The 22240-nt window shown below is 38.6% G+C and overlaps 1 protein-coding gene across 1 annotated transcript in view; it reads right to left on the bottom strand.

Moving 5' to 3' along the window:
• TRIM44 (tripartite motif containing 44) overlaps positions 1-22240 on the bottom strand; it is a 143547-nt gene that overhangs the window by 43269 nt on the left and 78038 nt on the right. The window contains exon 4 of the mRNA XM_012452354.2: positions 20971-20990. Coding sequence (XP_012307777.1) covers positions 20971-20990 — 20 coding nt within the window. The remainder of the gene's footprint in view (positions 1-20970; positions 20991-22240) is intronic.

Here is a 22240-nt window from a genome sequence, read left to right on the forward strand (position 1 = left end):
GCTCAAAGAGCAAACAGAGAAGGTAAGTCACTTTAAGCAAAAATAACCAATAACAGCCTTGAGGAGTTAGATTTAAAGCCATTTTTAAGAGTAGACATGCATAGGAGAAGTTTTCTTTCAGTGCAAGCCTACAATAGTGATTTGACTCTGCAGCCAGAAAGCTTTGATTCAAATACTAGTCTACCATTTGCTAGCTATGTGACCTTGGACAAAGTATTTTATCTTTCTGTGTTTAATTTTCCTCGTCTGGAAAATGGGGATAATAGTACCTACTCTACTCCTATCGGGTTATTATAAGGATTAAATGGAATTATGACAGGCAACATTCTTAACAGTGTCTGTCATACAGTAGGCCCTCAATCAGTATTAGCTATTATGGCCATGATCATTATTATCTAAGGAATGGCCATGGGTTCATGAGTCCTGGTCAATCATTTTCCAAGTCTAGAACACGGCAAAGTATTGCTCATATCTATATAGTAAGCACATAGTACAACAGACCTGCTACAACAGACCAGTTATAGAGATAAAGAAAACTTGTGTACAGACACTGCCATTTGGGAGCTCAAAGGCTGTTGGTATAATATAGAAGATAGATAATTATAAAATAGAGAAGGAAGTGTTAAGTCCAAAGATAAATTATACTCACAATAGCCAAGATGTGGAATCAACTTAAAGTGACCATCAATGGATACATGAATAAATAAAATATAGCATATATACACAATGGAATACTAGTTGGCCATAAAAAAAAAAAGGAAATCCTGTCATCTGCAACAACACAGATGAACCTGAAGGATATTATATTAAGTGAAATAAGCCAGGCATGGAAAGACAAATACTGTACAACCTTACTAATATGTAGAATCTAAAAAAGTTGATCTTACAGAAGTAGAGAGGAGAATGGTATTTACCAGAGGCTGGAGCAGTTTGAGGGAGGGGTTAGAGAGATGTTGGTCAAAGGATACAAAATTACAGCTAGGCAGAAGGAATATGTTCAATAGATTGATTGCATGGTGACTACACCATGTTGCCTATAGATAATAACAAAATACTGTATTTTTGAAAAATGCTGAAAGAGTAGATATTAAGTGCTCTCACTACAAAAAATGATAATAATGTGATGTAATGCATGTTAATTAACTAGATTTAACCATTCCGCAATGTATATGTACTTCAAAACACCATGTCGTACTATATAAATACACAATTTTATCTATCAATCTAAAAAATTAATTTAAAAAAATACAAGAATAAACTACAAAGACTGAAGGATCAAAGATGGACTGATGGAAAAAGAGGCAACTAAATGGGACCCTGAGAGAAAGTTAGGAGGTGTACAGGTAAAGAGGAGATGGGCAGTGAGTCTCCATAATAGCCACGCATTAGAGTTAACAGCAGGCAGCATGGACACTGGGTATCTGTTTTGTACTATATCCGGAATGTTTCCCTGCATACTGCAAGGAATGCCACGTGATTCTCTGTTTACTTACCTAAGGATTTCGCCAATAATTTCCCTTTAACTACAATAATACTAGCATGTCTCTTTTGTACAACCACTACAAGATTAGTAAAGATTACTAAAGAAAGAAAAGATTATCTTGAACACAGTCTCAAGGCCCAAGCTAATACTCACATGTAAAATGCTTAGCACTTACTAGTCACTTAGGAAGTGTTCAATGAATTTATTTTTTTCTTTTTTTAATTTTGAGATAGAGTCTTGCTCAGTTACCTAGCCTGGAGTGCAGCGGTGTGATCTCAGCTCACTGCAACCTCGGCCTCCCAGGTTCAAGGTCAGGAGTTCGAGACCAGCCTGGCCAACATGGTAAAACCCTGTCTCCACTAAAAATACAAAAATTGGCCAGGTGTGGTGGCACATGCCTGTAGTGCCAGCTACTTGGGAGGCTGAGGCAGGGAAATCGCTAGAACCTGGGGGGCAGAGGTTACAGCCAGCCTAGATTGCGCCATTGCACTCCAACCTGCTGAGTGACACAGCAAGACTCCATCTCAAAAAAAAAAATCAATTTGGCAACTACATTCTCATTCCAAACAGCATTAGGATGGATGTGGTTTCAGTAATAACAGTGCTGCTACTCATTTACTTAAGCACAATCTGCATGTTCTAGAAACCAAACAAGATTGAAAAGAAGCAAGAGAATACCTGCCTGTCATTAAGGTAGTCCTGCCTAAGACAGCTGCCCCTACATGGCTTAATATTGGTTCCTAGCAAAAATTATGATCCATAAGCATTATTTCCCAAAGCCATTTGGTAACCATATGGCTTGGACAAGTTATTCTTTAGGCTAGAGTCTGAAAATGAATGCAGGTCCTAAGCTTGGGATTCTAACATTGGCAGAGTAGAATCTCTGCCAAGCTGTGAGGGTATAGAGCTGCAGAGAAACACTGAAGAAATAGGTCTGTATAAATTCCCTACAAGTGCTGTCTTAGAGGGGAATTAGGCCCACATACAGGCTTTCTCTTCCATGTCTATAACACCTTACTATTTTCAAAGGACTCATATATATTTGCTCATTTAATTCCCCCCCAATTATATCACCTTCTTATCCCTGTTGTGTAAATAACAAAAGCAGAATCACAAATAACTGCTAAAGGCAAATGACCTGCACAAGGTGACAGACTGGGAATGTAATCCAATGAATCTAAGGCTTTTCTATTCCAAACCAGGGTTTTCTTCACTTAGAAAACAGGGTTTGCAAAGCAATTTGCTTATTCAAAAATAATGCCTGTTATATTCTAGAGAATATAGTTGTGAAATGGACAAAATTTTTTATCCTTACTACATTCATGTTCTAGTGGAACAGAAAGAAAACAAATATATAATACACTTTCATGCAAGTGACAAGTTTATGCAGAAAACCAAAGCACAGTCAGGAATATTATACTAAAGAAGTAATATTTTAGCAGGGGCCTGGGTAAAGCGAGAGAAAGAGCCATGTGAAGATCTGGGTATGAGCATTCCTGCAGAGGCGAACATAAGCACGAAGGCCCCGACATAGGAAATAACTTCACCTCTGAAGAAGAGGAAGAAAACAATGTGGCTAAGGTGAGCGATGGGGCATGAGGATGGAGAGAGGTAGGTGGGAGCCTTGTTTTGTGAGACTATATAGGTTCCCTTATCCCCAGGTTATTCTGACACAAATTCCAGACACAATATAATTCATACTGCAGTGTTCTGATGGGGAGAATTATATGATCTTCTTTGTATCCTAAAAGCTCATGCTAGCTTCTATGTGAAGAATGGAATGGGAGGTCTGTCAGGGGGAAGAATGAGTAGGAGTGGCAACAAGAAGAAGGAAGTAGGATTCTTGGAGGGAAGTATATGGCATAGACTAGGACACTGGGGTGGAGGTGGTGAGAAGTCTCTATATTTGATATATACTTAGGATAAATCTGACAGGATTTGCTGATTAACTGGATATGGAATGCAAAGAAAAAAGAAAGATATTGGGGATAATTCCTAGGCTACTGGCCTGAGACAGAATAATGTCATTTACTAAGAAGGTAAAGGGTAGAAGAATTTGGAGGACAGAGGAGAAAACAGGAGTTATGTTTTGAACAAAAGTAGCCAGGAGAGCTAGGCCATAGGATGTAAGGCAGGAAGGTCTTACTCTAAGTCCTGACTATTGCCACTATTAGTTCTAGCTGGGCAAACTTGGACAAGTCACTTACACTCATTCAATTTCCTCATCTATGTAATATGGAAATAGCAAAACCACCTCTCAGGATTGACAAATAAGTAAATGAGATGTCTCTGTACAGCCTGTAAATTGTAAAGCTGCTGAATCAAGGTCAATTTTCTTGTCTCCTTTGTTATTTCCGGTAAATGTTTAAATGACTCATATTTAAGCCTTAGGTTGTAAATACAATTATGTCTTAACAGATACCATTATAAAAAAACTTACTTCATCCAATCTTATTTCACTTGTTTAGCACTTTACACTTTTGAAGGACACAATTTACACTTATTTGTATTTCTTATTACTATCATTACTTGATTCTTAATACAGAGTAGGTACTATTGCTCCTATATGGCTGATGAAAAAATTGAGACAGTGAGGTTCTAACGAAGGCCTAATATCCTGGTCTCTCTGCCCTTCTCTCTTGGCCTTTAGTCAGGATACTGTGATCCTAGTGTGTAATTCATTTGGCATCAAGGCCTGGCCATATTAGAGAAATTTCTCACATACAGAATGTTATAGCAATTCCATGATCATTGGTGAAAAAAAAATTACTATTCCTTAGATGCAGTACTTAAGGTTTGCAAAATATCTTCTTGGTTTCCTTCAACATGTGGTAAACATGTATTAGCTTTTAGATGTAAGAGGCACTACCAAGACATAAAAGGACTGGCTCACTTTATGCAATGACTTAAAACTGGAAAAATGTAATTGTTCTGCATTGCTTTATATTTAGTAATGTTCCTTGTTACCATCTGATTCATTCACTCATTTAACCAAGATTTGAGTGTCTACTCTGTGCTAGACAATGTGCTGGGTGCTTGTTATATAGTGGTACCACTGCTTTGTTATTAAAAATAGGGGAAAAATCACATTATTAAGATGAAAAGAACACAAAACTTATTTATGGTGATTTTTTTAAAATGGAATTATGTACATACAAGTTTTTCATGGCAATTTTAAAAAATATCTGAGCAGCTCTATTTCCCAGGAATGTGTATTAGCTTCATTTTCTATATCCCTAATAGGTATACTTTTAATTGTGGTACAGATAAATTACATTAATACAGGGAAATATTCTAGAAGTCCCAAAGTATGGTGAAGAGATGATTTCAACTAAGGAAATAACTCTACATTTTTTTATACCCTCTTTCTGCATGTCAGTCATTAGCAATAAGTCCCACATCTAGTGGAGAAAAAGCAGTATTTATCATAGTATATCTTGAGGAACACAGTTTATGAAGAATATTTATGTGATAGGGGTTAAAAGAGTCTTATGGTCAATATATTTGGGAATGTCAGGTTAAACAAAGTAAACGTATTTCATTATCACAAGGCTGCTCAAAGTCATCATGATACTTGTGGAACTCCAAGAGGGTAGACTTTGCCAAAGTTAGTGGACCATGGAACCCTAGTTTAGAAGGGCAAACTGACAACTAAAATAATGTTTAGTCTAATATATCTAGAAAGCCCTGCATTGGCAGATTTCCATTTACAGTTCCAAGTGACATGCATCTTTTAGTAGGCTGCTGATTTCTTTAATGTGAGTTGAGCAGACACAGAATATATGCCCCTGAAATGTGGAGGAGAGACCATTCACCATGTAGTAAGCACCATGAAAGCAAGGACTGCATTTGGTTTTGCTTTCTACTATAGCTCCAACATCTAGCACTACCTAGCACATAGTAGATGCTTGATAAAATTTGTTTCATAAATGGATAAAGGAATGAATTTTATAGAAATGACAGAAGGCGGCCGGGCGCGGTGGCTCACACCTGTAATCCCAGCACTTTGGGAGGCCGAGGCGGGTGTATCACGAGGTGAACAGATTGAGACCATCCTGGTCAACATGGTGAAACCCCGTCTCTACTAAAAATACAAAAAATTAGCTGGGCATGGTGGCGCGTGCCTGTAATCCCAGCTACTCAGGAGGCTGAGGCAGGAGAATTGCCTGAACCCAGGAGGCGGAGGTTGCGGTGAGCCGAGATCGCGCCATTGCACTCCAGCCTGGGTAACAAGAGTGAAACTCCGTCTCAAAAAAAAAAAAAAAGAAATGACAGAAGGTTCATGGAGATTTTGGAATGAGTGGTCACACTGTTTTTCTGTTTTCAATGATTTTAATTTCCATATCTAGACTTTAAGACAGTACTTATTTTCTTAGAACAAAGAACTGAGAAATATTCCAACAGGCTTTGCATCACGACCCTGCATTAATCCAATAAAGAAAGGTTACACTGCTTTTTGTTGATGGACAGCACATTAATGAGATCTTCTTGAAATAATCCCATCTCTATTATGGAAGCAAAATTACATTTTCCAGCATAATTACTGTGTCAGTCAAGCTCCCAAATTTTGGTATTAATTTTTTCCCTTGCAAAGGCAGTATCAACTTATTAATTTGTCAAACCTTTAGAAAATCAAGGGTAAGCTCATAGTTTTAAATAGTGATTATCAACCTCTACTATCTTTGTTTGTTTGTTTTGAGACAGAGTCTTGTTCTGTCACCCAGGCTGGAGTGCAGTGGCGCAATCTTGCTCACTGCAACCTCCACCTCCTGGGTTCAAGCAATTATGGTGCCTCAGCCTCCTGAGTTGCTTGAATTAGTGTGCCAACATGCCTCACTAATCTTTGTATTTTTAGTAGAGACAGGGTTTTGTCATGTTGGCCAGCCTTGTCTGGAACTCCTGGCCTGAAACAATTTACCCATCTAGTCCTCCTAAAGTGCTGGGATTACAGGAGTGAGCCATAGTGCCTGGCCTCTACTGCTCTCTTATTCTATCTTTTGTATATTTTATTTTCCTACCAGCCAGAAGGACTAAGTTTTATTTTCTATAATAGATTTTGAAAGAAGGACTAACGGGTCTCTTAAAATGTGTTTTTAAATTACACATCAATTACCTTCCTCTACCTTTTCTTAAGATTCTAGAGCACACATTCTTTGAAGGCCAAGACTTTGAATGTTTTCTCTAAGGTTGTATCCCTAGCACCAAAGACAATGCTAGAATGAAGCAGGTGCTCTATAAACTCTGCTGAATGAATGCCATGTTTCTGCTCCCACTGAGACTCACTGTTTCAAAGTAAAATCTCTGTTTCTGTCTCTCTCTCTCTCTCACCCTCTAACATACACATACACACACTGAGGAATACAAGGAAGTCTTGCTGTACATTATGGCTTTTTCACATGAGAAATACATACACATGGAAGTTAGGTTCTAATAGATGATTAGATGAGCTTTGGACAGCCTCATTCAACAAGTTACCTCTTCTTCTGAGCTTTAACCCACCTGAGCCACAGAACCAAGTCAGGAAAGAATCATGACTCACATTATTCACCTGATCAGGGCTTGGGACCTAGAGCTAATCTCGAGCTATGGGCCTGACAGATCTCAAAAGAAAAGGATATTCTCTAATATTGCTCATTCAGGATATTTCATTTTGCAGCTAACCTTATTTTACTAGAAAATATTTTCCTTTTTATTATAAATTGATTATATCTGCTTAAGTCTGTTTTATTCTAGACTGGGAACACGATTTCTCTATATTTTCTATTTTAAAATACAACTCAATAGGATAAGATTCAGTACATTAACTTACTAGCTCTATGACCTTGGTCAAGGTACTGAACATCTTTGAGTCTGTTATGAGAATATTAATAGCATCTTCTTCCTAAATTGTTTTGAAGATTAAATGAGATAGATAATCATCCATGTGAGTTCTAGCTATTTTCATTAACACAGTCTCTGAAAGGTTGATGAACTAATAGCGATGATGATTAAGTACCTAAACAAGTTCATCACCTCCTAGAGTCTTCTTTTTATTTTCTAATAAGCCAATTTCCCCCATTCAATCCAAAGAAGTAGACACCCACAACAAGTATGCTTTATGGGTCCTATTTTATCACCAATATGAATCCTTCCTGCAGAGTTTAGATAGCATTTCTGGGTTGCTTCTGGGTGAGTGGTATAATTTAGGGTAGTCATTTATATGGCCCCTTGTATATCGTTTCACAGCCTATGTGACAATCTTCTTTCCTCAGGTGATTCCTTAAAGAGACTTGGTTGGCTAGGGATTCAACCCTTCATTTTAGTGTATCAAAAATTCCTAACCTGAGGGGATGAGTGCCAAAAGCTAGGAGCATGCTGGGCCTGGCCTTTTCATCTATGCTACTTGCCAGTAATTGCTAAGTTTTCCCTCCTGCAACAATTATCCCCCCATTTTCTCCCCACCCCACACCATACCCCTCAGTTAATTATCAGTTCTAGAATTAAACTGCTTGCCTCTCCTGCCGTTGCCATGGTAACAGTTGCCCTGCACCTGCCACTTGGTGAATGGTGGCTCTTTCAGAAGAGGCAATGGCAGTTGCTGGCTCCATAAAGCCTGTGAGTAAATTAATGTTTACCTGTTTGGGGAAATAAGTTCATTCCACCTTAGACACTTTCCTGACAACCCCCACCTAAACTTTCTTCTCAGACAAACTGCTTGTTGACATTCAACAAAGATAATGAAAAAATTTTCTCATAAAAGTACCAAATCCCTGTTGCCTTGTCAGAATTCCATCCATCAGTTTCACTTATTCCTGGCCAAAAGGTTGGAAGATAGGAATCTTCCATCTTCTGACAAAGGCAGTATAGCATAATTGTTGGAAGCATAGAAATTTTAATCCTGACAGATCTGGGTTCTTAATCTTGGTTGAGTCACTTTCTAACTGTGTGATCATGGCTTAGTCACTTAACTTCTTGTAGTATCAATGTCTTCATATACACAAACAAAAATGGGGTTAAAATAACTGTCCTTACAGAGTTGTTTTAAAACTTTGAAATTATAAATTAACAAGGACATTCAGGACTTGAACTCAGACCCGGAACAAGTAAACTTAATAAACATTTACAGAACTCTCCACTTCAAATACACAAAACATACATTACCACCTCACACCTATTCCAAAAGTGACTACATAATTGGAAGTAAATCATTCCTCAGTAATAGCATAGCATTTCATAGGTTTAAATGAAATATTGGTTGGCTGCTTGTTTGTTATTTTCTTCCCTTATTCCTTCCTGTCTACATCAAGTATAATTATCGGTATAAAAGAGGTTTTCAATACCCATTACTAAACAGCATTCTAGCCTGGGCAAGAAAGCAATACTCCCATTCTCTCTCTCTCTCTCTCTTCCTTTTTCTTCTTCTTCTTCATTTTTTTTCTCTTTCTTTCTTTCTTTAAAAAAAAAAAAAACTTTGAAATTATATATGTAGATCTAGCTCAAAGTTAATGCTCAATACATAGTCAGGTATTACTGCTGGTTAACTATTAACCCTGGACAATCTGGAAAGTTAGGGAAAAGTTGGCAGCTTAGTCAGTTTTAACTAGTCCTTGTATGAGAGATAATAATACCTGTACAGGTGGGAGAAAATAGCAGCTGTCCCACAGTATCTAGACCAAGACGCGTCTAGCAGCCAGGGGCAGCTGAGAAATACCTCTCTCCTTGCTTTTGCTGCAACTCTGTCTGTTCCTCCCTCTCTGCACTGTTTTTCTCATGCTCAATCTCACTTCCCTCTAAATAGAAATGATGAAACCAGAGGGTAAGACATGTACTCACCAAGAAAACAAAATACGTTTTCATTTTACAACCACACTGCAAACCTACAAGGAACAACTGGTAGTGGTGCTAAGAAGGAGTAAGGCGTTTATATTAAGAAAATGTTTTTCTTCGTTGAAACCCCAGCTTATAGATGAGAAATTATTTATTTTATGAACCTGTAACTACTCATGTTTAGGTCCTGGGTCTAAACAAGTATAGGCACATGAATTTGCCTTATGGTAAAACCTCACTATTTAGGGTACCCCAGTTTTAACTCAGTCTTTGGCTACCTTTCTTAAAGTTCTGAAGCCACCTCCCTACAGTTCTAATTTTAAGAAAATCTGCACTCATTGACTCTAAACTTCACATCTTCTTGAAAAGAAAAAAAAAACAAAAAACTCCATGAGTATGTGCTGCCAGCATGAGTTACAAATGCCTGGTGTTTTAGTTTCTGGATAAAGAGGTGACTGCAGTTCAGTGACATAGAGCTACAAAGAAAAAAAAAGGGAAGAATCCTTGAAAGCTGTTGGGAAAATGGAATTACTGACCTCTTGCCTGCCTCTCACTGGGAATAAATGTGACAAGATGCTTAAGACCAGCAGGCTTCTCCTAAAATGAAAAAGATACCACCAACAACAATTTTGCTGTGGCTGTCCACAGGTCGGGGAGGAGGGGCATAACCAAGGACATCAAATTTAGTTATTCTTAAAACACAGACTAAAGTTGTGTGACTTCCTAAAATCCATTCTGCTTAGTGCTAGACCAAAATAGCTATGAAGACAAATAAGGACGAAGAGCATTAGGCTGCAGTTAGACTCCCCAGCATTGGATCTAACTCAGTGACCAATGTGGCATTCCTTCTCATCAACTTAATTGTTTGATTACCTTTTAAGTAAAACCTCTATGTCCTTAAATCTATTTGGAAGATGGTACTTTAATATTGCTTTTCTCCATTAATTTAGAAGGAACTAAACTACAGCAGGTCCTTGAATAGAGTAATTTCATTTAGCATTTTTTTTTATAATGTTGATTAGGAAAAGAAAGTTGGGGGGGAATTCCCAGCCCTGGCCACTGTGTGTGGTGTTTGCACTTTCTCCCATGTCTATGTGGGTTTCCTCCAAGTACTCTGGTTTCCTCCCACATCTTAAAGATGTGCATCTTAGGTAAACTGGTGTGTCTAAATTGTCATAGTTTGAGTGAGTGTGGGTGTGAGTGTGGGTGTGGGTGCGGCCGGCCATGAAACCTGGCCAGGGGAGGTTCCTACCTTGTGCCCTGAGCTGTTCCAGCCACACATGACTCTGAACTGGAATAACTGAATAAATAATTATCTTACTTGTTTTATTAATCTTTCTTGCTTATATCAACTAGTCTATGGTAAAACTGGTTTCATTATACATCATTTCACTTAACGCTGATGTTTCCAAGAACCTATGAATGATGTTAAGTGAGGACTTACTGTGCTTTCCAAACTTGACTTCAAATTAGAGGAAGGTAGGAGAAAATTTTTCCAATCTATCAATCTGACAAAGGTCTAATATTTACAGTCTACATGGAACTTACATTTACAAGAAAAAAACAAACAGCCCCATTAATAAGTAGGCATGAACACACACTTATCCAAAGAAGATATACATGAGCCAACAAACACAAAAAAGCTCAACATCACTGAGCATTAGAGAAATACAAATCAGAACCACAATGAGATACCATCTCATGCCAGTCAGAATAACAGATTGCAGCGAGGTTGCAGAGAAAAACCTGTTGGTGGGAGTGTAAATTACTTCAACCATTGTGGAAGACAGTGTGGTGATTCCTCAAAGACCTAGAACCAGAAATACCATTTGACCCAGGAATCCCATTACTGGGTATACACCCGCAGGAATATAAATCATTCTGTTATAAAAAGATACATGCATGCATATATTCACTGCAGCAATATTTGCAATGGCAAAGACATGGAATCAACCCAAATGCCTATCAATAATAGACTGGATAAAGAAAATATGGTATACATATACCATGGAATACTATGCAGCCATAGAAAGGAATGAGATCATGTCCTTTTCATGAACATGGATGAAGTTGGAAGCCATTATCCTCAGCAAACTAACATAGGAACTTACAAGTGGGAGCTGAATGATGAGAACACATGGACCTGTAGGGGGAATGCCTGTCAGAGGGTTGGGGGTGGGAGGAAGAACAGCATCAAGAAGAATAGCTAATAGATGCTGGACTTAATAAGGGATGGGATGATTTGTGCAGCAAACCAGCATGGCACACGTTTACCTATGTAACAAACCTGCACATTCTGCACATGTACCCCTGAACTTAAAATAAATATTGAAGAAATAAAAAAAAATAAAAATACAGGGTGCCCAGTTAAATTTAAATTTCAGAGAACAGCCAGTGTTTTTAACTATTTCTTAATTTTAAATGTTATTGACAAATAATAATTATATATATTTATAGGATACAATGTGATATTTTGATATGTGTAAATATTGTGGAACAACTATGTTAAGCTAATTAATTTTTTGTGTTAAGAACATTTAAGATGTAGTCATTTAGCAATTTTGAAATACATAATGAATATTTTTAGCATGATTATATTCCAAATATTGTGTAGCACATATTCATATTAAATTTTTTTTGTTGTTTATTTGAAATTCCAGTTAAAATGGATGTTCTGTATTTTATCTGGCTACTCTAATAGGGAAATGAGCAGAAAGGACCTAAGAAGGCAAAAGAGCTGTCACAAATCCCTGGTATACAGCTACTCTGAGATAATTTATCCATTGAACAAACATCTCCAACCTATTTTGTCATCTAGTTTTGTGTTGGTGCTTACAACATCATTATTTATTAGGGACACCATTCATAATGTTGACATCAAGTTTTACTTATTTATTTTTGACCATTCTCTGGCATATGACAGTAGTGTCTTACTGTCACAAAGTCAGCACATTATGACAATTTTTTGGCAGATGGAATTAAGCATCTTAAGGAAAGGGCACCTTTTTCTAGTTCACACACGAAGGTATCATGGACAGTGGTAACCCTGTATCCATGGCAGATCAGCATAAAATGTACTGCCGGGTTTTTCAAACCATGGATTGTAACCCATTGATGGGCTGGGAAATTATTTTAGTGGGTCACAAACAACATTAGTGATCATAATGATGAAACAGAATAGACTATCAGAGTGTCTTTTATGTAATAAATGTGTTGTTGTTGAAAAAAAAGAAAAAAGAATAAATTAGAGGAAGGTAGGAGCTATCAAAATAGACACAAATCAAATAGACAACTCCCTTTTACAACTACTTTACCTCAGTTGCTTAGTTTTCCATCTAAAAGAGCAAACCCCAAAAGGGGAATACTTTAAATGCTTCAAAGCTTATTTGTCCTTTAAGTTTAAGAAGATGTGAGATTTTGACAGAGAAACAAAAATGTAAAGAAAGAAATTTACCCATAAAAAATCATGAGATGTGACTAGAGTAAGAAACCTGTAAGATTCAGAAGTCTGTTCATTTCTTCTGTAAGGGAGTAATGCTGTAGTCAAGAGGTAAAGTATAATAGAAAACGGTAACCACTTTTGGTGTCTCAACATGGTACACCTCACCCTTTACAAGCTGGACTCAACTCACCTTCTAGTCTCGTCTCCTGTCCCAGGCCAGTCATGCAGTTATTCACCATTCCCTCCCCCTCCACCCCGTAGCACATGTGTTTTCACTCCTTGAACCTTTATACTTAATGGTCTCTTTACTTACAGCTTTCCTATTTTTTCCATCTGAAGAAGCCTAGACCTATCCATTTGTCAAGGTCCAGAAGAAATGCTATCTTTTCTGATTCTTTATTCTGAGTTAGTTGGAGCCTATACTATTTCCAACATGCTTTTCAGAGAATCATTATATTGCAGTAGTTAAGAACCTGCAGTCTGGAGTTAGACAACTTGAGTCTGAATGTTGGCTCTACCACTTTTTAGATGTGTGACCTCATAAGTGTATAACCTCTCTGCAACTCAGTTTTTTCATTCAAATGAGAAATAAAAATAATATATTAACCACTTATTAGGACTGTTGTGAGAAGCAGATAATATATATAAATGTTTAAAATATTTCCTCACATATAGTTGGCATGCAATGCTTCTCTATGATAATTTATCATGATAATAATTATTATATTACACTTAAATATAAAACTTAAATTGTTGGCTAGATGTGCTGGCTCACGCCTCTATTCTCAGCACTCTGAGAAGCCAAATCAGGAGGATCGCTTGACCCCAGGAGTTCAAAACCAGCCTGGGCAACAAAGTGAGACCTCATCTCTACAAAAAATAAATAAATTAGCCAGGCATGGTGACATGCACCTATTGTCCCAGCTACTCACCAATGGGGGTGGGAGTCTGAGTTGGGAGGATTGCTTAAGCCAGGGAGATTGAGGCTGCAGTGAGCTGTGATCATACCATTACACTCTAGCCTAGGCAACAGAGCAAGTTTCTGGCAATCAATCAATCAATCAATGGTTTATTTAGCTCTCTTTCAAACTAGATTTTGAGATCTTTAAATACAGGAACAAAGTCTTAGTCATTTTCATATTCCCAAAGCCTAGCAGAGGGCCTGGCATTAGGCACTCTAAGATTTTGTTGAAAGAAAGAATTCCTCTGCAATCTTTCTCATCTGAGAGGTTAGGAAATAGAGCTCCTAGTGGGAAATGTTATCCTGATAAGTTCTGAGGCCAAATATATAAACAAGGTTAGCCTGCCAACCATCATAACTACTGTATTGAATGGCAAACAAGTTGATTAGAGTAAAACCACAGCATGCAAAGTGATATCTATGCCCCTTCCTCTTGGGCCCTTTTCTCTTAGCATTATGAAGTAGATAGATGTATGTTAAAAATATAGGCTGCTTCTAATCAACATTTCCAGTTGGAAGCAGATGCAATAAGCTAGAAGTTTCCAGCTGTGAATGGATTTTCTGGTTAATATACTAACATTCACAAAATAAAGTTGTGACTCTTACAGGCAAATTTCTGAAAATCAATTATTTTAGCAAGGAGGTATGTGATGGGTATAGACAGGCAGCACAATGCATAGTGTGGCTTCAACTTTCACCTGGCTTAAGTGGGGGATAAACATCCTTATCAGCATGGAAAAATAAAATCCGCTCAAACTGCATAATAGGGAAACATGACAGTTAAGAGACTCTATATGCTGAAGAACAATTTAGATGTTGGCACCCCACTCTGCATAATAAACAGCCCTGACAATTCCATTCCATGTCACAAGTATCACAGCCATTTTCTTCCACTTCCAGATAGACTTCCTGCAATTAAGACAATGCAACACCAAACCACAAATTTGCAATCAAAAGACAGAAGAAACCCAAGTGTATCAGTAACTTAGTCCTCTTTTATCTCTAAAACCTAAATAGAAAGAGAAATGCCACATCTAAGAACATATGGTTATTCATTTAGAGGGGGAAAAAGAGTAACCAGCATACAGACCCAGGATAATTTTTAAAGAAACAAAACTGAGAAAAAAAAACTACCAAATTACGGAATCTATAAGCAGGTTGTTTCCACTCCGTATTTGATAAAAGACTTGTATTCCTCCTAACAAGGATATCACCAAAACTAGGTGGAGGAAAGAGTGGAGGGGGTGAGGCTAGTATTTACAGGGAACTAAAAATAGAGTACAAGGAGGTTAAATGACTTGCCCAAGGTCACACAGTCAGTTACAGACAGAATCAAAAATAGAAGCTAGGTCTGCTGACTCTCCTTCAGCTCCTACTCCTTCAGAACATGCTTCCTGTTTGATCACAGAATCAGTATGGGTCAGATTCACACTGATCTCAGTGGGAGCTTTTTGCCTGAATAACAGCCAGCTTTGAAGATGAAAAATTCTACAGAAGTTCCAAGTACGGCTGTTACTATTAAAAAGCCAATTTCCTCTTAGGTTAAAAAAAAAATTACAGAAAACCTCAATAGCAAATAAAAATCTAATCCTTATCTTGCTCCTTCTTCTCTAAGCACAAGAGTTAAAGGGTCTTTTCCCTCTCTGACTTCCTCCCACTACACAATAGCTTTTCCACCAACAGATCCTATTGCCACCCCCTCTCCTCGAATATACATTTCTTTTCAGCAGGCTCCGGGAGGAGTAGAGAAGGAGTCAATCTGTGAGGGAGTGAACGCAAGATCTCCCATAATAGCACAGAGAAGACAGAAAATTGCTGCCAAAAGTGTAAATTGCTTTTTTGCTTAGAAAAAAAAAATATTCTGGACTTCAAAGACACCCTCTTTTTTTTTTAGATGGAGTCTCGCTCTGTTGCCAAGCTGGAGTGCAGTGGTATGATCTTGGTTCACTGCAACCTCCCACTCCCTGGTTCAAGCGATTCTCCTGGCTCAGCCTCTCGAGTAGCTGAAATTACAGGCACGTGCCACCACGCCAAGCTAATTTTTGTATTTTTAGTAGAGACAGGGTTTCACCATGTTGGCCAGGATGGACTTGATCTCCTGACCTCATGATCTGCCTGCCTTGGCCTCCCAAAGTCAAAGATACCCTCTTAAACTCCACGGCAGTTAATATACATGTCCTACATATTAGGACTTTTGCTTCTCCATGCCCTCCAAGAATTCTTGCCAGCTGTATGACTGTGTATCATGGACTTGAGGAGTAATCTGTCAGACCGAGAGGCAACAGGTAGCTATTCTGTGGAGTCAAAAGAAGGCTCGGTCGGCTGCTCCCCAGGGAGCACCCCTTTTTCTGCTAACCCTCAGAGGATACTGCGTGAGAATGAGACAAAGACATTCCCTTTATAATGACAGAGTCTGAGAGGGGAAGCAACTTGCAGAAAACAGAGGCCACAGCAATTCAATGTCAAAGCAATTAAAGAACTCCCAGGTTAGAGGAACAAGACAAAAGTGATCTTCTGAGGACTGCATATAGGGTCCTCTTGGCTTTTGTATCGGGTCACAGAGAGAAGCATGCTGGCATTTTGGAGATAGTCCAAATGGTGGCTGAGAGCACTTGGTGGTTAAGCTCTGAAGCCACAGTAGATTCAAGTCATGCTCTGCCACTTACTAGCCATGTGATCTAAGGCAAGTTAAGCTCTCCAAGCATTAACTTCTTCATTTGATAAGTGGGATAATAACTACATCATGGGGTTTGTATGCAGCTTAAATTAGAATACATATAAAGCACTTTGGACATAATGAACTGTCAATAAATGGTAGCTATGATTATTATTGTAAATTAGTAGAATAATTGCACAGTGAAATTCAGGCAAGAAACAGACATGACTAAAAGCACAACATCTGGTCCCCTCATATCAAACAGCTTGGGAAATCAAAACAGAAAAGAGGAAACAAGGCAAAACACTCCAGCTAGTAGAAAAGGAGGAAGATTCATTATGGACAAATATGTTTCCATCGGACAGGAATTTTTCTTTTTTCCTTCCACCATGGAGACTGGATGGAATCTAATTCTCTATGTAGATTAGATATGTAATCTAATCTACATATCTTCTATGTAGATAGTGGAGAGGTGGCTGTGTGAAAAGAATGCTAGCAATGGAGACACAGGCATAATGATCCAAGAAGAACTGGAACTCAGTGTCTCCAGCTTCATTTCTCATCCATCCCTTGTGTAGGGACTCCCACACTTCCTTTCTGCCTTCCTTATACATCAAATTCTCATCTAGTACTGTCATCAATACAGAAGCCTTTGGAACACAATTCTATTTGGCTTGTTGAAATGGTAAAGTATATGTCATAAATGAGAAAAATTTCGGATCAAAGGCAATTTTCTCTGAAGGATTAATCAGAATAAATTGAGCCAAATGGTAGTTCAAAATGAATAAAGTGAATAGAACCAACAAGTAGGAATTTAAAGGTTAAAAAAGAAAATTTGGGGCCGGGCGCAGTGGCTCACGCCTATAATCCCAGCACTTTGGGAGGCCAAGGCGGGTGGATCACAAGGTCAAGAGATCGAGACCATCCTGGTCAACATGGTGAAACCCCGTCTCTTCTAAAAATACAAAAATTAGCTGGGCATGGTGGTGCGCGCCTGTAGTCCCAGCTACTCAGGAGGCTGAGGCAGGAGAATTGCTTGAACCCAGGAGGTGGAGGTTGCAGTGAGCCGAGATCACACCATTGCACTCCAGTCTGGGTAACAGCGAAACTCCGTCTCAAAAAAAAAAAAAAAAAAAATTTGACGATGACTCCAACAAATCAGAACACGCACTTCAAGTACTTATTGTACCAAAAAGGGTTCTGTCAAGTCCTAGTCCAATGAACTCCCTGCTGACCTCCACAGCAGGCTGGCTCGAGGGAGACAGCCTGACATCTTGGTTGTAAGGAAAGAAACTCTATGCCTCTCAATTATCTTGTCAAAATGATACAAAGGTATCTGCAGTTAAACTCCAAAGCCAGTATCTCACACTGAATAAGTTAATGTCTTCATATGTTCCTTGTATTCTTCTCATCAACGTGACTCTTGCATGTGGCTATAAAGATGAGTGTGTTCATCCTAATCCAGCTCTGCCAAGACAGAAATGTCTATCCTGTGGAACCTGTACATTACCTCTGCCAAGTATTTTCTTTAACATGGTCTTGTTTGAACTCTTTTTGTGGGAAAGAAACTCTAGGGCTCTGACTGGACTGGATTTTAAGGAGCTAGAACTAATCTTGAGAGAAACGGTGGAGGGCCAAGCAGAGTTTAAAGTACGTCTAAACCAAAGGTCTGTGCAAAATGATGAAAAGCTGATCAATAACTAGAAGATACTGATTTTGGCTCCCATCATTGCTAACCTAGTCTAACTAGTCTCCCAGGCTCTTCCTTATTTTTCAATCTTTAAAATTTATTTTTTATTTACTTAGTTTTAGAGACAGAGTCTTATAATGTTGCTCAGGCTGCTCTTAAACTCCTGGGTTCAAGTAATCTTCCCACCTCAGCCTTCTGAGTAGCTGGAATTATAGGTGCACGTGACTGTGCCTGGAAGTCTCCCAGGCTCTTGATCTACCTCCAATGCATATTCCATTCTGTAGGTAGGAGACACTTCTAAAATGCAAACCTGTTCAGGTTAATTCCTATTTAAAATTCTTTAATAGTTTCCCACTGCCTTCAGTATAGTGCTGAAATGCCTTAAGAAGTCTATAATGCCCTAAAAGATCTGGGCTCTGCTGTCTTTCTTCCCCTCTTCTTTTGTCTGGAGCTTGTATACAATTTGTTTACTCTACCTAGAACAACTAACCCCGGCTCCTCCTTCATCTGCCTTCTCCCCTTTTCAGACCTCTGTTTATATATAACCTTTTCTGGTAAGCCTCCCCTTATCCTCCAAGACAAACTTAGGAGCCCTTCCTAAAGTAGCCTAAGATTATCAGAACACATTCCCAACTGCATAATTACCAGTTACATGTTTACCTCTCCCACTAGACTTAGGATCTACAAGAGTAGGAACTATGTCTGCTTTAGTCACCATCATATGCCCAGGATGTAGCACAGTGCCATAGTAGGTCACAAATATATGTTAAATGAACAAAAGGGAGTGAAGAATGAGGAAGGAAGGAAAAGAACCACAACACAGAAGAAGCCTGTTCCTGAGAATGGTTGGAAGATGGATTCTAAAGTGGTTCCCTGAAACCCTGTAGGTTTGAAGCAAGGTGCCTATGTCTTTTAAAGTTGGGTGCCTGTGGCTTTAGCCATAGTAGACAAGGGGCTGGATAGGATCTTCTGGTTCCCGAGCAGATGTTAAAAACTATAGCTTCCAAGGGAAGAACACATCAGGAGATGCAGATATGGGACATTCGGCACTAAGAAAGAGGCTCAGCATACAAGGAAGAAAAAGGAAAAAAGAGAGGAAACTGTTTTTGTTGGTTTGTAAAAAGGAAACACGCAAACAAACAAAACAAAGAAGGGTCAAATCCTGCTTCTAGTAAGGTAACCTTTGACAGTTCATTTAGCTTCTTTTAATGAGGGACTTGATAGTGATTTTCAAAATGAGGAACGCTAGGTCTCTGCAAAAGCTCCTCAGGGTCTACTGTGATGAAGAGGGAAGGTTCACCGATGAATGCTGCCCCAACTTTAGCCAGAGGAAAATTGCTTTTTACACGTTGAGGTCCTGCTTAAAGTCCATTTGAAAAAAGGGTGCTTCTGCTAAAAATAAAGTTTGAATAGCAGTGGCCTGGATGACCATTCTGATACTTCCCAGCCTTAACAACCCTTTATTCTACGTGACAGATGGGACCCATCTGGACACTGCATTTTACTATGTACAAATATTCCTCAATTGTGTTGATGACACAGCTGTAGCTTTTCCCACAATCTGTTTTCACTGCTTGAGGAGAATGACAGGAAGGGTGAGTTATGGGGATCACTCCACCAGCGTAGAGACCCCTCCGTGTCTCCGCCATTACGGAGTTAGAGCCCGGACATATTCTCCCCCCACTGAGGGTAGTCGAGCTGAGGAAAAAAGAAGGAAGTGATATAGAGGCCTGAGTTTGCAGAAGCCTATTCTTGATCCACTGAGCTAATGGCATGTCTGGGTGAGGCCTGCATGACTATTTACGAGACTATTGTCTCTTGAAGTTCCTCTTCTGGGCTGGTTTTATGACTCTGTTTACCTGCATTCACGAAATCCTGTGATCGCTCACGTTACTAGAAAAACGCTACCCCTCAAATTATCGCTCGCCTTGATGTTATTTACCGTAACTGTAGTCATTGATAAAAGGATAAGAATCTTTATAGGATAAGAATCTTTTGTTTGTTTTGGGTTCAGCCATCTTTAGATAAAACTGTATGCTACCCCCTCCCATGCTTACTTTGTAATTTTCTGTTCCCTCCTGATAAAACTTTTGTAATGGGACCTACGTCAGTAACTGTATGAAAAAACATATATAAGCTCCTGTGCACAAAGAATAAATTGCTGATCTGAGCACAGCTCGTTTCAGACCTCCAGACCCATTTTTCTCTATCTCTCTTTTCTTCCGTGCACTCTCTCTTCCAGGTATTAGGACCCTCTTGCTGGTCAAGAGACCCCCGGCAGATGTGCCGATCTCACGGACCCCAACATCGAGTAAACCACAGTCCAGGTTCACTGCCAGACTGAGACCATAATAAAATGCAGCTTTAAACCGTATTCAACTGTGGCGATACAGAAGCACAAAGGAACATTTTTTTTCCTAAACAAAGTTTTGTATACCCATATCCTAGGATTCATTATATAGGTGTCTTGGGTCAGACACAAAGATACTATAGATCAGAAATAAAGAATACTAGATCTAGAGCCCATTAAAAAAAATCAATCCAATTCCAATCAAGAAAGAACAATACAAAAATTTATCTAGTCAGTTCACCTGATACCATTACCATTATCATAATGATACTACATTATGATTTAAATGTAGTGCCCATTCTTCTTAACAAGGTATTTTGAATGTACAAAAGAATACAGCAAAGTTACTGTCATTATATATGCTAAAGTCTACCTTTATCTTAAGGTTACAGACAGGAAATGATATAGATGAGAAGGAGATGGGAGTCTTACAAAATAAGATCTTCAAATCCCAGGCTTAAGATAGCGATCCCTTTTCTGTGCTGTTCCTTGGCTGTCCATATTTCATGGAGTACTAAAAGGCCACAAATGTCACTCTACTTCAATTATGAGAAAAGACAAGCAACAATAATGTGATCTTACCTGGGTCCTTCCTCATCGCCCTGAAAGACAAACAGAAAGAAACAGTATTAGAAATCTTTGTTGGTACAGAGTTAGATTTCTTTCTTTTCCCTCTCCTCTCCCAAGTTGAATGCACAGACTATACATTTATTGTAACAGAGACAAACCAACAGACATCTAAGGGCTAAGACAAGAGCTAATACAATCCTGTGTTCAAACTGCCCAGTGGAGATGAAGTGATAATTTGCCCCAGGAAGCAGAGCAGAGAAGTGAATGCACAGACCTAGGAGGCCTAAAGAAAAGCCTTGCCTTTTGATTTGTATGGCTGGCAGTATTAAGTTCTCAGCAAACTGAGAACCCCAAAATAGAGGCAGGTCTTAGGCAAAAGCTAGCCAGTCCCAAAAGCGTAAAGCTGTTTCCTTCAAAGACTAATTTCTGCCTTGTTCTAGCATTTTTCGCCAAACATGAACACAGCAACTCTAATGTAAAAGAACACTGTGGTGTAAAGGGCCCTGAACTGGGACTCAGGAAATTGGGGTTCTAGTCTAAGTTCTGTTACTTATTACTTATGTATCCTTGGGTAAACATTAATTAATCTGGATTTTGGTCTTCTCCTCTGTAAGAGGGTAGTTCTGGCATTTGATGATCCACATCATTCTTCAGCCAAACAATGGCTCTCTTTTTCTTGTCCACTTTTCAAAAACAATGTGTGAACATTGTTTTTCCAAGTATAGCATTCTCTCAACCTAACTTTATCAGAAGTGAACATAGCAGATTCCTTTGAGCTTCCTTCTGTGATCAAATGAGATTTTTCAAATAACTCTCAAGCCTTTCCCAAGGGACCTCACTCACCTTTTGGTGTCAGCATATCTTTTATATCCTTCTTTTTAGCTATTCAGGGATAGTCCTAATAGAGAATGTACATTCTGGTTGTACTCCTCAGAGAATGAATGAATGAATGAATGAATGAATGGTATAAGGCAGAATGAGCTCTCAAGTCAGGTGTTCTGGGTTCAAGTCTTGACCCCATCCCTTTACTGATGTATTACCCTACTCATATTATTTTGCCTTTCTTAACTTCAATTTCTTAATTTGTAAAATGGGGTAATAATTGTCTCTGTATCATAGGATAAGTATGAGGATTAAATGAAATTATGCTTATAACCATCAAACACAGTGCCTGTGACACAGGATGCATTTAAAAAAGGTAATTTATCAGTATCAGTAACAATTCATATAATTCATTAAGAAGCTACTATATATATGCTAACTAAGGAAAAAAAATCACCCA

This window comes from Aotus nancymaae, unplaced genomic scaffold (assembly GCF_030222135.1).
Source record: "Aotus nancymaae isolate 86718 unplaced genomic scaffold, 86718_ANA_hifiasm-v0.15.2.pri h1tg000059l, whole genome shotgun sequence".
Classification (NCBI taxonomy): domain Eukaryota; kingdom Metazoa; phylum Chordata; class Mammalia; order Primates; family Aotidae; genus Aotus; species Aotus nancymaae.